Source organism: Boleophthalmus pectinirostris, unplaced genomic scaffold, assembly GCF_026225935.1.
Source record: "Boleophthalmus pectinirostris isolate CB_2022bp ecotype Guang Dong unplaced genomic scaffold, ASM2622593v1 HiC_scaffold_4, whole genome shotgun sequence".
Taxonomy (NCBI): domain Eukaryota; kingdom Metazoa; phylum Chordata; class Actinopteri; order Gobiiformes; family Gobiidae; genus Boleophthalmus; species Boleophthalmus pectinirostris.
Window position 1 is genome coordinate 21010643 of NW_026571353.1, and position 15178 is coordinate 21025820.

Sequence of the window (15178 nt, forward strand, 5' to 3'; positions counted from 1 at the left end):
TTTTGTGAAATATTTTTAATTCACTCTTAGATGAGCCTAAATGTAATGCTTTTATTTGGCTGTTTGTAAGTTTTTAATATTTTTTTTAATTATTTCTAAAGTTTGATTTCATAAAGCTATTCACATCTTAGAGAAATAGCTTTGATCTATGAAACAATGTGAGCCTTTCACTGTTAATCATGAATAAAATGTAAAATCATGCCATTTCTTTTCACAATTCTCCTAACACAAAGATCTGATAACACAAAGAGCCTTTTAAAAGTTTATTTTAATACCAAAAATATCTTGTTTATACAGAAAATAGGTAAAGGGTATAAAAGTTGATGCATTCCTATTTAAAATCATATCAAAGTGGAACATTTTGACTTAATTTTCACTTCAAATAGATGTTTTTATTACACTTACTACCTATAATCACTAATAATGAAACAGCCTGGGTGTACATTATACCCACATTAATCATGTTGTCAAAGCTGCTGTAGATGGTCTTCTGATGCTGTGTTAATATTCACTTTAGATCCTTTTGGAGAAGCACGAGAAAGAAGGCGTTTTCCTGAGTGTCAGCCCTTTGTTCCACTCGTCAGAAAACAGACAAAAACTGCACGGCTTCATCTCCCAGTACCTCTACAATTATCACGTTTAACAAAGCTGCCTGACTCAATGCCTCAGCACTATTGTTTTGTAGCGTTGTACCTCGTTTATGTTTGTTTTGGAGGAGACCGCATTTTCACCAGTTTGAAGATGAATGCTGAGTCAGGACACAGTGTCTTTACGTGACCTGAATTTCTGTAGTGATGTGAGGTCGATTTTAAGTTTGTTTACTAATAACATTAGCATAAATCCACAGGAGATGAAGACTCTGAATATGTGTAATCAGTTGTGAAGATGTTCTGTAGGAGAGAGGCAGCTTCTGTTTTTCACTATGTTTATAATGAGGATGATTCTCTGTGTTTGCTTCAGAAATTTGGTTTTGACAAGTTCATCTGAGAAATGTAATGCACAATTTCTATTACAATTAACATAGCTGATTAATACTATAACATGAGGGCTTTTATACCTTATGTAAATTATGTTGATCATACAATGTTCAGTCTTGTATGTATTCAGTTTTATTTGAAATTAAATATTGGTTAAAGAAGGGTTCTTTGCAGAGTCATCATTCATCTTTCAGTGTGTTCAATGGACCGACAGCTGTCCTTTTTACAATGTCAAGATAGGCTTTGAGCAGATTACAAGGAAGTTTTACCATTCAACAGTGCAACTCTACTGCCATCTGGTGTTGAAAATCTTACATTAAACAAGTAATAATGAATATATACCCACTTGCACTGTCTAAAACATATTTCACACATAAATATTACAGTATTTGAGTAGCAGTAATGGATTCATATTCCAGTCTCAACAGACTTGGATTTTGCCATCTATTTTTTTGTAGAGGATTAAATACAAATATACATAATTTTAAGTAACAGAATCAGACTACCTTATTTATTATAGAACCCAACTGATCTATTTGGCACTCCACAATATCTCCTTTCTGAAACAACAAAATCACAATATAGAATATTAGTAAATTTCTGCTACACAACTGATAGCACAGAATTAGCTTTTATATATAAAGTCAAAAATGGCACACCTTGAGGAAGACTGGTGGTGACCTGAAAACGCCTACTCCTGGAGGTGTACCAGTCAGGAAAACATCTCCAGGAGACAAAGTCATAAACCTGGTATACATGGAAATGTATAACATCAGCATATAATGTTAACAATCTGTACTTTATAGCAGAAATTTCTGAAGTTTAGTTGGAGAAACTTTCTGCATAGGGTTTGTATGCTTGTTAGCTTCAGTTATTTTGTTACGGGGGCAAAAGGTGTTTGCTGTGGAGAATAAATTTTAGCTGAGGAATGTAATTTTGTCTCAGACAGTACCAGTGACGAATGAGACCTGCATACGATTGGGGCGCTCCTGCCTTATGTAAATGTTTTTCTCATAAGATTTGATTTGCATATTTGTATAGTTAGGAAATAGGAGATGCATTAAAAAGCAAACAGCATCAAGACAGAATTGAAAAGTTAATGTAATGATGTTTTTTTTTTCATGCTGGACAATACCCTTATAGCGTTTACCCAGTTGTGGCACTGTGTGTCACTATAATTACTATATCGACTTATCGTTCAATATTTGAAAGCTGGAACAGGATGGTTTTATCATTTATTATATTTATCATGTATACTTTTTCTTTGAATTTCTGAAACATTTTGGTGACTAAATGATAAGATTTGAGGTGTAGAAGTTTGAATTAATGACCTCTAATACTCATTACAGATGCAAACTAAGTACTAAAGAGTAATGAAGATATTAACAATAATGTATATTTAGGATAGATTTTTTGGTTTAAATCTGCTTTAGGGTTATTTTGTCAGCATGTCTTCAGCAATGTGTAGTGCTAAGTCCATGTGAGTTATGCACTGTGGTCAGCAGCTTGCTACACATTCACTAATACTATCTACCAAGTAACCTATCACATGTATGTTTTTGGGCAGTGGCTCTCAAACTGAACACAAAGCTTCCTAAGTACTAGGTCTAGTTCAACACCAAAAGCTGGGCTAAAACTGGTCTAAATAAAAAGGACTAAATAGTGCCTATACCAGATCTAAACCTGCAAAAGACCAATTTGTAATGTATTACCAAGGAATACATGAAATACACTACTAGTCAAAACTTTGGACACCCCCTCTCATCAATTTTTTTCTTTGTGATTCCTACTTTCTACTTCTAGTTGATAAAAAAAAATACATAAGATACAGAAAAATTTATGTAAAAAAAAAAAATTATCACAGTGCAATAGGACTGTCAAAAAATCAGTGCCCAAATACTAACTGATGAAAACTAAATACTAACAAGTACTGAAGAAAATGACATCAAAGGGATATACTGTATCTTGAATAGTGTCTTGATCTATATCAGAACTAATAAAAACATGGAAATACTAGGGAAATTTCTATTATTTCACTGAAAATAACATTCTTTTGTCTTCATTGTTGTATCATTGTGGTATTTAAATTGGCTCTTTTCTTGGCATCAAAGTCAAGGTGGAAATTTTAGTATTCTGACAACACTAGGCCAGACAAAATCCACAGTAATGCAATACTCCTCTTAGAGAGCTCTAGCCAAAGTAAATGACCACATCCACCTTCTATCTTGGTGGAAGGAAAAGGGCCAATCACTCTCTGACAGTTGTCCAATTGTAAGTGAGACGGTAAGAATGTATTGTATTGTATTAGCAGTGTACTTAAATGACCCTTACCTTGAGACCCAGGCAACCAGTTTTTGTAAACCAAAGATCATCTGGTCTGTGCTGCTGTCCTGGACTATGTCTCCATTAACCAGACAACGTACACCCAATTTATGTGGATCTGGAAGTGGAATATAGAGATATAAAAAACTCACTTACCAACTCTGAACTTAAGATCACACTCTTCACATAACCGCTGCTTGTTAACTCTGAGCTATTGACGTATAAAATCACACATAACTGCACAAGTTGCCTGGGTGTGTTAATTCACCCTCTGTCCTGTCATCTTCCTTTGGCTCGCACCTGTAACAGCATCAGTTGTTACTAAGGCAGGACCAAGTGGACAGAAGGAATCAAAGGTTTTTCCCAGAAGCCACTGCTTTCCATTTCGCTTCATTTGCCAATCGCGGGCGCTGACGTCATTGGCCACGGTGAACCCAGCCACATATGAAAGTGCATCCTCCTCCTGTACAATAATAACACAGGTGAAGTGTCCTGAAATAACAGTCAAGTGAAAATATCCAATGAAATGACCACAGCTCACCTTAATGTGTTTTCCTTTTCGTCCAATGACAAAGGCCAGCTCCACCTCCCAGTCCACTTCCTGAAATTGCACAGATAATTGATTCGCCACATTTTCAACTATCATATTTGATAGATTAATTGCTTTGTTTAGAATAATCCACAGTATGGCATTAAATATATATCTTGTATCTATTCAACTGATAGGTGTTTAATTCCCAAGAAACAAAAATGGACCCCCAATGGAACATGGTCTGGCAGCATCACCTGCTTGTTTCCATGGACAAAGATATGTTTAATATTGTCATACTGTGGAACATTCTAGGTAAAGCAATAACACCAAGTGTTTTTAAGTTGGTTCACCTGGCTCTCTGAAGGCAGAAGGATCTCATCATAAGGCCCAGTGATGGCGCTGGGGAACTTGCTGAAAATAATGGGTTCTTTTGGGATGGGGACGTTTTGCTCCAGACAGTGGTCACGATAATTCATGCCCACACACACGACCTTCTCTGGAGCCAGGATAGGAGACAGCAGCTTAATGCTTGACCGTTTTACCACACACTGACCAGAATTCAGAGCTCTGAAAAGACAGGAAATAATATGGTTCAAATGCTCACTGAGAATGCCTTGTCCCAGTTGTGTTTAATCAATTTCTTGTTGTAAATTCCAACCTGTGAGGATTGGCTCTCTTCTCACAGTAGAAGCAAGGAAATAAATATTGGATAATAAATTATGTTGCTTACTAATTGACCATTGACTTTTGTTAGAGGGTAGGCTACTGTATATGTCATGTAGCTAAGATCACCATCTTCAGGCTGAATTGTTCTGGTACAAGAGGATCTGTGATCTAGTAGTTGTAGAAATAGGTACTAGTGAAAGTAACTGCACTAAAAGAACATTGTAATAGACAGCTGTATCATGTCTAATATTTCTAAAAATTAACTAAAATACTAAATTTACATCTTGTTTTACCCTCTGTATATTATCATAATCATATAGCTCAGTTGGTAGAGTGTTTGTCCACTGATCCAAAGGTAGTTAGAATCCATCTCCCACCGATGAATGCGGTCATTGTGTCCTTGGGCAAGACACTTAACTCACCTCCCCTTAGTGTCTGCGTACACAGGTGGATGAATGTGTGTTCACCATATAAGTAATAAGTAAATACATTGCTCAAATCTTGCTACTTTAATATAGTATCAGTGATATTTTTTCTTTTATTTGGAAAAGGATTGTATAGAATTACAGCCATAGTTTTTGTTGGGAAAAGATTTCTACTTACCCTTCACTACTTATTTCACTTCGGATTTGTGTAAAAACAATCTGCATATTAAGGGTCTTTTAGTGCCGGTTACCTCTGAGCCCCCTCCAGGCCTTTGTCTCCAAGCTCCAGTAGCACCTTCATGGTGGAAGGTGCAGAGGGGTCAAAAGCCTTCAAATCCACCACATCCAGACCTGCGCCCTGCTCCACTCCCACTCGAATGTTCTTTTCTAAATCTTCATTGTAATGAAACTGTACCAGGCGCATTGCTACACCACTTAATGTCCTGCACTGTTCTGATCTGCGTGTAATACAAAATAAACTTCGAACTGTAGGAAAGGAACTCAGAAGAAGTCTCATCTGAAAATTTAAAAAAAAAATGCAATTGATCAGAGACTTTCTCTTTTTTTTATGCACATAATAACACAATAGTGAATGGTTTGACCTCTCTGTATATTTATATAGATCAGGCTATGTCCCATGATTGCAGTTTGACAATACCTAAAAACATAACTTTTCCACACTAATGTTGAGTGCCATATAATATAATGCTATCAGGTCAGACTGTTCTCTTGTCCAAACTGCAAGCTAATCTATGTATTCCAAGTGAAGCTAAAACGGGTATTTTGCAGTGCCTACCAGTTTGACTGCAGTTCCAAACAGGCGAGTAAAGAGCAAATAACTTAATGTTTTTTTACAACACGGCTGCGGTTTTACGTGGTTTTGCACTTTGGACAGTCTGTAAACGTACCTCTGCTGTTTACATAGGTACCAATATGCTGCTCTGGTTCTGTTTAGCTCAAGAGGCAGTCACGTTACTGTACTACTTCCGGGTCTCTTTTGCAATGTTTATTTACAACCGAGTAACTGAAATAATAATATCGCTAAAGACAAAAACATTTACAAATGTTTTTATACAAGATATACAAAAATGTACAGAGAATATGAACGTGACCAAACTCGATTAAAGCAACAAATGACAATGGAGTTATAAATTCCGTGTCGGGAAGTGCACACGAATGGTGTGAAACCATATGATCCACGGTCACGTGACGAGCGGGGCGCATACAAGGGAAGTGGCGCTGCAGCCGGTGTCTGCGGCCATTTGTTCTGAAGAAGCAGCGAGCGCTCCTCTACAATGTGCACCAGGTGAGCTGTGAATCATCATACAGGCTATGCTTTTCATCCTGCAGCATATGATGTGCATATGTTTCTGTAGTCCCGCAATATTCTTTTTTTTTTTTTTTTTTCGTTTATTTAAAACCTGCGGTGTATGCTACTTTCCGGTCTGTGGCAGATTTTTTAATTATAAATATTGATTCATGTTATGTTTTTTGGATGATTAATCAGTTAAAAATACAATTTAATACGGTTACAGTTACAGCTTGAATTATTTGTATAGTTGGTAGGTCAAATATCCTTTTTGTATTACAATTTGGTTTTATTTTCAGTAGGACTTGGCAGTAGTAAGAATGTAATTAAACCACTCCAGTTCCTGTCATATCCTGCCAAACCTGCAACAAAGACAGGCTTGATCACACATAGTTGCATAACACTTGCATATAGTTGCACAATACTGACATTAAATGAGAAGTAGTTACTCCCAAATAGCTCTGGAACAAAGTCTTCTCATTGCCTCAGAAAACAATCTCATCAGCAGCTGAATGAGACTCCACTCTTTGACCTCTTATAATCAGAGTTGCCAGATTGCTGACATAGATGGTAATGGCAGGAACTGTATGTTTTCCCTTTGTCTAGCGTACAGCCCATTGAATGGACCACAGACCTTAAGAACCAGAAGTAAGTAGTATTGAGAAATAAATCAATTTCCTGTCTGGTATGTATTAACACTGGTTTGTTGATCCTCTGTTTTAGTTATGATGGAATTTTGTTGGTGACTCAAAGCTATGAGACCTTGTCCCCTCAATTGGAGTGTCTCAAAGCTCCACTGCAGGATTACAGCTCTGTAAGTCTATAAAGAACATATAAAATTATGATAAAATATGATTATTTATCTCTTGTATGGGGAAAAAAGCCTTCATCTAAACTGGTTACAATATATAAACCTAAGATATATTTAGTCTGTATAATCTGCACTAGAACCCCACTGCCAAAAAAAAAATCTGTTTTTAAAAAAAAAAGATCTTCTGTCCCATGTGTGTTAGACAACCTGTATGCAGAAATTAACTGATGTCTTATAATTTTGTTATTGTATTTTACTAAGGCTACTACTAGGCCTACTACTTTTTTATGTTGTCCTTGTGTTGTTTTCATGTGGCTCTGAGCCAAATTTGAAAAATGTCCTTGGTATACAATAAACATAATGATATTCTATTCTGTGGTCACCTAAATGCCTTTCCCTGTAGGTGGACAGTGGATTGGGTGATGAGGTTGTGGTCCTGAAAGTGCCGGGCCTTCCTGGAAATAGACTTCTGTTTGCGTCCACTGGCCCAGTGAACCGAGACTATGACGACGTCCGCCGCTTTAGTGATGCGGCAGTCAATGGCATTAAGCGGTCTGTAAATTGTACCTGTTATCTAATACTGCCGCAAGTCCCAACAGTCTTTTCTGTTTTTGTTTTTTTTACACGCATCTGATGTATTTTAGGTCTCTTAAGACTGGTATGCAGCGCCCCCTGTTGGTGTGCCCTGAACATCCAGAGTATAAGAAGAGCACATTGGTGGCTGCTCTGGGGGCCCTTCATGCACTCTACATGGTCAGATATGAACATGTAGAGATATATATGTTTTTTATGCTGTACATTTTGCAACTATAACATTAACTATAATTATAACTTTTTTTTCTTTAGCCATTGGAGGTGAGAGAGAGCAATACCAAGCCCAGTGACTATAAGGCATGTGTTCTGGGCTTGTGGGTGCCCGATGACTCTGAGGGCAAGAAGTTGGTGCAACTCGCTGAAGCTATGGAGAGCGGCAGGTTGGCTGTGTTATTTTAAATGTCCTATCCTATATTACACAAAATGTACTATTATGAGCTTTAAAACATGTTATAATGCTGTTTCCTCCTCAAAAACATACCTAGAGTTGTGTTGTGTTTTGTTTCATTAACACATGTTTGAGTAATCCTTTATTATTATTCTGTGTACAGCTCTAAAGCTACCTTTTCCCTTTTGTTCAGTAGAGATTGACATTTCCAGGGCTGAAATTATCCAAATGAAGGAGTATGGTGTTTAAAAACACCATGATGTCATGTGATGTGACACACTGTTCCACCTTGTGGAGTGGAGTGTTTGAGGGGATAATGGCTAAATATGCAGGGTTTGTGCGTTAAACAATGTGTGAATGAAACTAAACAAAAGACCAGATATGTTTGTGATGAATAAATGACATTATAACATACATCAGAAAATAGCATAATATGGGTACTTTTAAAGAATTTTTATTGTTTGAATTGGATTGACCGATTTTTCATTTTAGAGTGGCATATCGTGACATTGGCGGCTCTGACCCAGAACGCATGGCTGCTCCTCGTGTGGCTCAATATGTCCAGGAGTTGTTCAAGGACAGCCCTGTACAGGTACTTCAGTGTTTGAATGTGCCGTGTGTTAACAGTCTTTATACAACTTCTCAGTGTTCATGGACTTTTTTTTAGGTGGAGGTGGTGAGTGATGTGAACATTCTGGAGAAAGAGTATCCGTGCCTTGCTGCAGTTAATCGATGTGCAAACTGTAAGGCACTATTTAATTACGTTATATTATTATTATTATTTAATATACTTCATTGTGTTTTTATATGTATGTGTAAATCTGAGCGACTGTCTCTTCCGTAGGCGTCCCTCGTCACCAGGGAAGAGTAATTAAATTGCAGTACTGTGGAGAAGGCCCAGTTACAACCACTTTGATGCTGGTTGGAAAAGTATGAGATTTAATTTCAAGTAAATGTTTTGTTTATTTCATAACCTTTGTGCCCTAGATGAAAGAAATATTTTATTTTAGGGTATCACATATGACACTGGTGGAGCTGACATCAAGGCTGGAGGATTCATGGCTGGAATGCACAGACAAGTGTGGAGCCGCTGCCGTCGCAGGATTCTTTCAGGTAATCTTTTTTTTGTGTGTGTCATTTTAAATGACACAAAATTATTATTTACTATAATAATAATAATAATTATAAAAGTAAATAAGCCAATAAATATTAAAATGCAATATAAAGCTAGATTTAAAATGTCTCTCGTTGCACAGATCTTGGCCAAACTGAAGCCGAAACATCTGAAGGTTATTGGTTCCATGGCGATGGTCAGAAACAGCGTGGGCTCAGGTTGATGAACATCACTTTAGTCATTTTGAGGAGTCAGTTCCCCTTTTGTGGACTTTGATTTTGAGTGTGTTTTTTAGATTGTTATGTGGCTGATGAGCTGCTGGTGTCTCGAGCTGGCCGCAGAGTGAGAGTGGGCAACACTGATGCTGAAGGACGCATGGTGATGGTGGATCTGCTCTGTGAGATGAAAGAAAAGGTTTGTGTATTTACTTAATGAAATTTATAGATAACTGAAAAACATTAGTCATTAATAATTAATTTTCTGCTCATCTTCAGGCCTTGCGTGAGGTCTCCCCTCAGCTGTTTACTATTGCTACTCTGACTGGACATGCCATTAGAGCCATGGGCCCTAACTACTCTGTGAGTATACCTCCTGCAGCACAAGACCAAGAGTGTAACCTACTAATTTACTTTTGGAGGTTTTACTTTTTTTTTTTTTGTTTTTTTTCTTTCTCTTCAGATTATTATGGATAACGGTCCAGCTCATCGCTCTGGAAATGCTGCTCAGTGGCAGAAAGGTTAGCCTACATTTTCAGAGGTCCTGTATTACACAAAACAGACTCCTGTGAGCCTTTGGCCATGTTCAAATGTTGTTGCCTCATCAAAAACATACCTGGAGTTCCAACTTATGATGTCATGAAGGTGTAATTTTTAAGTTTAAAAGCTACATTATACCTTTTGTTCAGTAGAGATTGGCAATTCCGAGGACTGGTAACATCCAAATGAGTTTAAAACACAGTGGGTCACTTCCTGTATTACCACATGACATCATAGAGTGTTTTGTGTTTGAGAGAAAAACTCCTAAATATACATTGTTTGTGTGTTAAACATGTGTGAGTGAAACAAAACACAACTGCAGGTTTGTGATGTGGAAATAATATGGACTTATTGGGTCTTTTATACAAAACAAATGTAAAGTGTTTAAAAGACACATTCAACAAAACCTAGATCACCAATCTATATTAAAAGGACAACTTATGAAATTATTAAGTATTATATCTATTTAATTAAAATTATTATTTTTTTATTTAGCTGGGGAGGTGCTCGGCGATGAGTTTGAGGTGTCCCGTATCAGACGAGAGGACTATGAGTTCCATAAGGGAAAGTCTGAGTACGAGGATATTCTACAGTGCAACAACCTGCCTTCATCAGCCACTCCTCGCGGACACCAGACGCCTGCAGCCTTCCTCATTATGGCCTCTGGGCTTGATAAGGTACATAGTTGCACACTTTGGCTCAATCCCATTTCTGTTCAAGTCTCAATTTTCTGAGTCGTAAGCTCCACCCACTGTGGAGATGGGATAAGCCCTTTGTTTTCATTTAACTGTTGCATATGCTACTTGTATTAATATTTTTGTTTTTGTTTGACTGCAGCATGGAGTGGATTCTGATGCACCTCTCCCATTCTCACACATTGATATTGCTGGGTCCAGTGGTCCTTTTCCCGGTGTGCCAACAGGTGCCCCAATCCTTGCAATGGCTACCAACTATATCCTGGGAGGCCAATTTTAAACGTTTCCGTAAGGGCCCTAATAAAGTCCGTCCACAATTAAAATGATAAAAAGGAAACTCCAAACAGCTACACAATACAGTGTACACCCTGCAATACCTCAGCTTGCTCACTCATAAAACCAACTAAATCTCTTTGAAGTGACCTAAAGTGTTTAGTACTCAGGGGTTCAATGACCATGTCAAATATCAACTTTGTATGTGTTTATAATGTGCTAAATAAATGTGGACATGACCATTCATACAATGGCTGCTGTACAATTATTTTTGTGAAATCCACAATTTCACTGTGATATCATGTATACACCCCATGTTTAATGAAGATGACCTTGAGACTGCCAGTGCTACTCTGCTAAGTAAATGAATCAAAGCTTACTTATACTTATGACTCTTTAGGACCAATAAATTGTCTATTTATCTATTATAGTGCATTGACATTTTACATTATATACTTTGCAAAATACAAATGTAAAAGCCATGTCTTCGTTTTGGAAAGATTATAATATAGTATAATATAATATTATTAGTTCATATTCTGTGGTTAGGATATAGAACTATTCACTGATTTTATAATGGATCCATGGTTGACTTGACTGGTATGTAAAAACACCTCTTTATAAATAAAGGAGTTTTTTTAACCGGAAGACCCGGAAGTGACGCAACAGGGCAGCAGAATCAATAAAACCAGACGTGAGCGCGCGCTTTCTGCTCAAACCTTTTTGTGTAGGGTCAGAAACCAGCTGCAACTCTTCTCATCTCCACCACTTGCACACAAAGCCTGTCTCTTTGTGATCATCTCTAATCTTCATCGAAAATTTTAGCCACCGGGACGGGAGCTAATAACATAACTTACAGAACCTACGCAGCCGCGAAATTACACAACAACAACCATGTTTGAGGCACGCTTGGTCCAGGGCTCTATCCTGAAGAAGGTGCTTGAGGCTCTTAAGGATCTCATCACAGAGGCCTGCTGGGATGTCAGCTCGTCTGGTATCTCCCTCCAGAGCATGGACTCGTCCCACGTTTCCCTGGTCCAGCTCACCCTGCGGAGCGATGGATTCGACTCCTACCGCTGTGACCGAAACCTGGCCATGGGGGTCAATCTTAGCAGGTGGGTGTAGAGCTGAAACTTTGTACTAATACCAAGAAAACCTTTTATATTTCAGATATTGTGCTGGGAAATGATATAACAATGCCACTGTGGGTTATTTCTAATGTTGGAGCCGTAATGCAAAGTCCAATAAGTGGCCATCTTGGTGGATTTGCCCGGGCATGTCTTGGTTGCATTTTGAGCTGATAGTTGAAAACTATTAACAGTCACAATTTTTAGACTCGAATCCCAAATTGGATGTTTTGATGTTTGTGCCATGCGTTATTTTAATTCCATCAAACTGTAAAACACATGCAGCTTTTGTGTCCTCACGCCGCGACGTCATCTGAGCGCCAAACCACGCCGGATGAGAGGGGTTGGCGGGAAATGTAGTTTACCCGGGAATTTAGTTTTCCGGTTTCTTCCACTCTTTGTTTAATGGTGTGACATTTTGCCAATAAAGTACATTATAGCATTATACACCGCTCCAACAATAGTAATGTTTGTTGCTGGGATGTAGCACTCGTATTTTAACCATTTTTATTACTCCCTACACTGCGTGTATACTTTTTTTTTTGCACTAACTTGTCCATGCCATTTCTCTGCAGTATGTCAAAGATCCTGAAGTGTGCAGGAAATGAAGATATCATCACACTTAGAGCAGAGGACAATGCAGACACACTTGCCCTCGTCTTTGAGACACTCAGTAGGTTTTTATTAACAATTAAATGTGGTTTTGTTATTCTGGGCCATGCACTCACTGATCCATGTTGCCTACTCTTCAGACCAGGAGAAAGTTTCAGATTATGAGATGAAACTGATGGACCTCGACGTAGAACAGCTTGGAATCCCTGTAAGCATTTTTCTTTCAAAAAGTTTAGCTTTTTTGTCTGTGGTTCGCTGACACTTTGTTTTTAGGAGCAAGAGTACAGCTGTGTAGTGAAGATGCCATCTGGAGAGTTTGCTCGCATCTGCCGAGACTTGTCCCAGATTGGCGACGCGGTCATGATCTCCTGCGCCAAGGATGGAGTCAAGTTCTCTGCCTCTGGAGAGTTGGGCACAGGAAACGTGAAGCTTTCTCAGACCAGCAGCGTTGACAAAGAGGAGGAAGCAGTACGTAGTCACTGCTGATTTTACTAGTGATTTTACTGCAAGACATGCTTCCATCTAAATTGTACCTAATGTGTTTGTGGTTTTAGGTCACCATTGAAATGAATGAGCCTGTGCAGCTAATTTTTGCGCTCAACTACCTCAACTTCTTTACCAAGGCTACTCCACTATCAAAGACTGTCACACTCAGTATGTCAGCTGACATCCCTCTAGGTAACTGGATTGATTTTTCAGAATAGTTCTAAGTTTTTCCATTTTTAAACTTCCTGCTTTTTCATCTGAGTAACATGTCTCCCTCTTCATACGCAGTGGTTGAATACAAGATTGCTGACATGGGACATGTCAAATACTACTTGGCCCCAAAGATTGACGAAGAGGCGTCCTAAATGGTACCTAATGGACTAAAAGATGATTGTGGGAAACTCGTCTGGCGCTCTCCAAGAGGAAAGCGACTGGAGACTACATGACTGCGTAGCTGTCCACCTCCTAATGAAACATTCATAGAAATCAGTGGCTTAAAACATGTTCTGGTCCACTCAACACTGGTGTAACTTCAGTCCTGGTGTAACTTCGGCACTTGTTCTCTCCACTTTGGTCTCTCTATTGGTTGGCATTTTGATAAGCATATTTCAAGTATCCATTCCTTCCTGTAGATAACCATTTGTATATATTTTCTTGGTTTGACTCTACCCAATTTATTTTGTACCCAATGATTCAGTCAAATAAATGATTTAACTTGTTTACAATTTACCAGTGACTGTGAGCATTTGTATACATCTGTTATATCAGAGTCTTATTCATTATTGTAAATGCTGATTAACAAAGGTCCAACTATAACTAAAAGCTCTACATTTAGGCTCTAGCGCAGTCAAAAAGTGACCTCATTTAAATGGCCTCTAGGTGGCAGTGCTGATTAAGACTAGCGTATGAACACGAGTGAAGCGCGCCACAGTTTAGCCATGGGTTTAGCGCGTAGTTTTTAGCAAGTAAGCTACATTTCTCTAGCCTATTAACGGACCGAGAGATTGATATAGTTTAGGCAAGGTGCACTGTGTAACTTTTCTCACACTTGTCCCACAGTGTGGCATTAAGCTTTTCTATGTGTGGAGACAAACAGGTGGTGCAACAGGCCAAGTAAATCATATCTGTCGAGATGTGACACCGCTCAAGAATGCATGTTATTCAAAGTAATATCCCATAAAAAAAAATAAAAAAAATGTGCTATTAAACCATACTATGCCTTTTTTTTTAATTCATTTATTTATTTTTATTTTTTTTAGCAATAACATCTCCATAAAGAATTGCAAAACTTGTATTTCAATCTTAACTGGTCCTGTCTCAGAACTTTTCTTCAAAGAACAAGTTTTGACTGAATTCCCGGGATTTGTGGGTGATGGCTTCAGTAAAGGCTTTTGGCTCAGAGCAGAGTTACGTCATCGAGAGAACTTGGGCCATGATGATGATGAGGAGGAGGAGGAGGATGCTCTCTCTCAGCTCCAGGGCTCTGTGCAGGTCAGTCAGCAAAGGCAATATTGGGTGGATTATGTTGTTTATAATATTCATGTGCAATGCATGACTTGAATGTGACTAAAGTGGATGCAGCAGTGTAGCCAGACAGTTTTAATCCACATCTTTAATCTGATTGGCTCCCACATCTGGTCCTAAAGTGAACCCATCTAGTGTATACAACCCACTGTATTAAGCATATAGTCTCACTCTCACTACAGGCGCTCTTTGTCAGCCTAAATCTGATCAAAAACAAAATCAAATATCTATCAGTCTATAGTTATTATTGTTACATTAAGATTTAAACATTTAACATTTAATCTATTTATTTATTTATTTTTGAGAATAGCAATTCACCATAAGGGTGTCATGATAATGTATAGTGTTTCAGTCCTATTAAGAGATATTCAGATTCCATGGCCTCTGCTCCAAAGTCATATTTGCTTTCAGTTTTCGACAACATCCAGCCCCCAGGACAAATCTATGCCCCACAACAGACATCTGAACACCCATCAAAAGCAAATCTCCACCCCATCATTCAACTGGGACAAAACTGGCCTGTCACAAAGCAAACTTGCCACCCCTTTAGGGCTTAGTCCAACTTGGT

The 15178-nt window shown here is 38.2% G+C and overlaps 4 protein-coding genes across 12 annotated transcripts in view; 3 read left to right on the plus strand and 1 right to left on the minus strand.

Annotated features, from left to right (window-relative positions):
* gpat2 (glycerol-3-phosphate acyltransferase 2, mitochondrial) overlaps positions 1–655 on the plus strand; it is a 64160-nt gene extending 63505 nt beyond the window's left edge. For 7 of the 8 annotated variants that reach the window (XM_055161750.1, XM_055161753.1, XM_055161752.1 and 4 more), the window contains one exon: positions 518–655. In XM_055161750.1, coding sequence (XP_055017725.1) covers positions 518–643 — 126 coding nt within the window. In that variant the 3' untranslated portion in view covers positions 644–655. The remainder of the gene's footprint in view (positions 1–517) is intronic. The other variant, XM_055161755.1, reaches the window with a different exon arrangement.
* Positions 251–6045, minus strand: fahd2a (fumarylacetoacetate hydrolase domain containing 2A). 2 transcript variants are annotated; one of them, XM_055161757.1, is made up of 8 exons: positions 5831–6045; positions 5174–5439; positions 4182–4398; positions 3841–3900; positions 3600–3762; positions 3309–3417; positions 1637–1724; positions 251–1537 (listed from the first exon to the last, which is right to left on the minus strand). In XM_055161757.1, the coding sequence occupies exons 2-8, from the start codon at positions 5437–5439 to the stop codon at positions 1475–1477; spliced, it is 966 nt and encodes a 321-aa protein (XP_055017732.1). In that variant the 5' UTR covers positions 5831–6045; the 3' UTR covers positions 251–1474. The 2 variants fall into 2 exon arrangements, with proteins under 2 accessions (XP_055017732.1, XP_020797333.1); XM_020941674.2 differs by having other exon boundaries at positions 5719–6045.
* Positions 6046–6131: 86 nt separating this feature from the next.
* zgc:152830 (uncharacterized protein LOC767682 homolog) lies at positions 6132–11112 on the plus strand. Its single transcript, XM_020941926.2, is given in 17 exon segments — positions 6132–6228; positions 6838–6879; positions 6955–7045; positions 7446–7594; positions 7687–7795; positions 7889–8016; positions 8517–8616; positions 8692–8767; positions 8869–8954; positions 9035–9096; positions 9098–9137; positions 9281–9356; positions 9434–9552; positions 9633–9716; positions 9817–9874; positions 10389–10570; positions 10731–11112. Coding segments are annotated over 17 exon segments (1551 nt in total). The 5' UTR covers positions 6132–6217; the 3' UTR covers positions 10869–11112.
* A 411-nt stretch (positions 11113–11523) lies between these two features.
* pcna (proliferating cell nuclear antigen) lies at positions 11524–13815 on the plus strand. Its single transcript, XM_020931008.2, has 6 exons — positions 11524–11976; positions 12564–12661; positions 12741–12808; positions 12874–13068; positions 13155–13278; positions 13375–13815. Exons 1-6 carry the CDS (start codon positions 11756–11758, stop codon positions 13449–13451), a joined length of 783 nt encoding a protein of 260 aa, XP_020786667.1. The 5' UTR covers positions 11524–11755; the 3' UTR covers positions 13452–13815.
* The last annotated feature ends 1363 nt before the right edge of the window (positions 13816–15178 follow it).

Bases quoted from the DNA above. Each gene is read 5' to 3' on its own strand.
- fahd2a (XM_055161757.1), bottom strand. From the start codon at position 5,439: ATGAGACTTCTTCTGAGTTCCTTTCCTACAGTTCGAAGTTTATTTTGT. The intron at 3,763-3,840 runs GTGAGCTGTGGT...ATTATTGTACAG, and splicing joins GAAAAGGAAAACACATTAAG to GAGGAGGATGCACTTTCATA. The intron at 1,725-3,308 runs GTAAGGGTCATT...CATGTATACCAG, and splicing joins CTGGTTGCCTGGGTCTCAAG to GTTTATGACTTTGTCTCCTG.
- pcna (XM_020931008.2), top strand. From the start codon at position 11,756: ATGTTTGAGGCACGCTTGGTCCAGGGCTCTATCCTGAAGAAGGTGCTT. The intron at 12,662-12,740 runs GTAGGTTTTTAT...CCTACTCTTCAG, and splicing joins CCTCGTCTTTGAGACACTCA to ACCAGGAGAAAGTTTCAGAT. The intron at 12,809-12,873 runs GTAAGCATTTTT...CTTTGTTTTTAG, and splicing joins TAGAACAGCTTGGAATCCCT to GAGCAAGAGTACAGCTGTGT.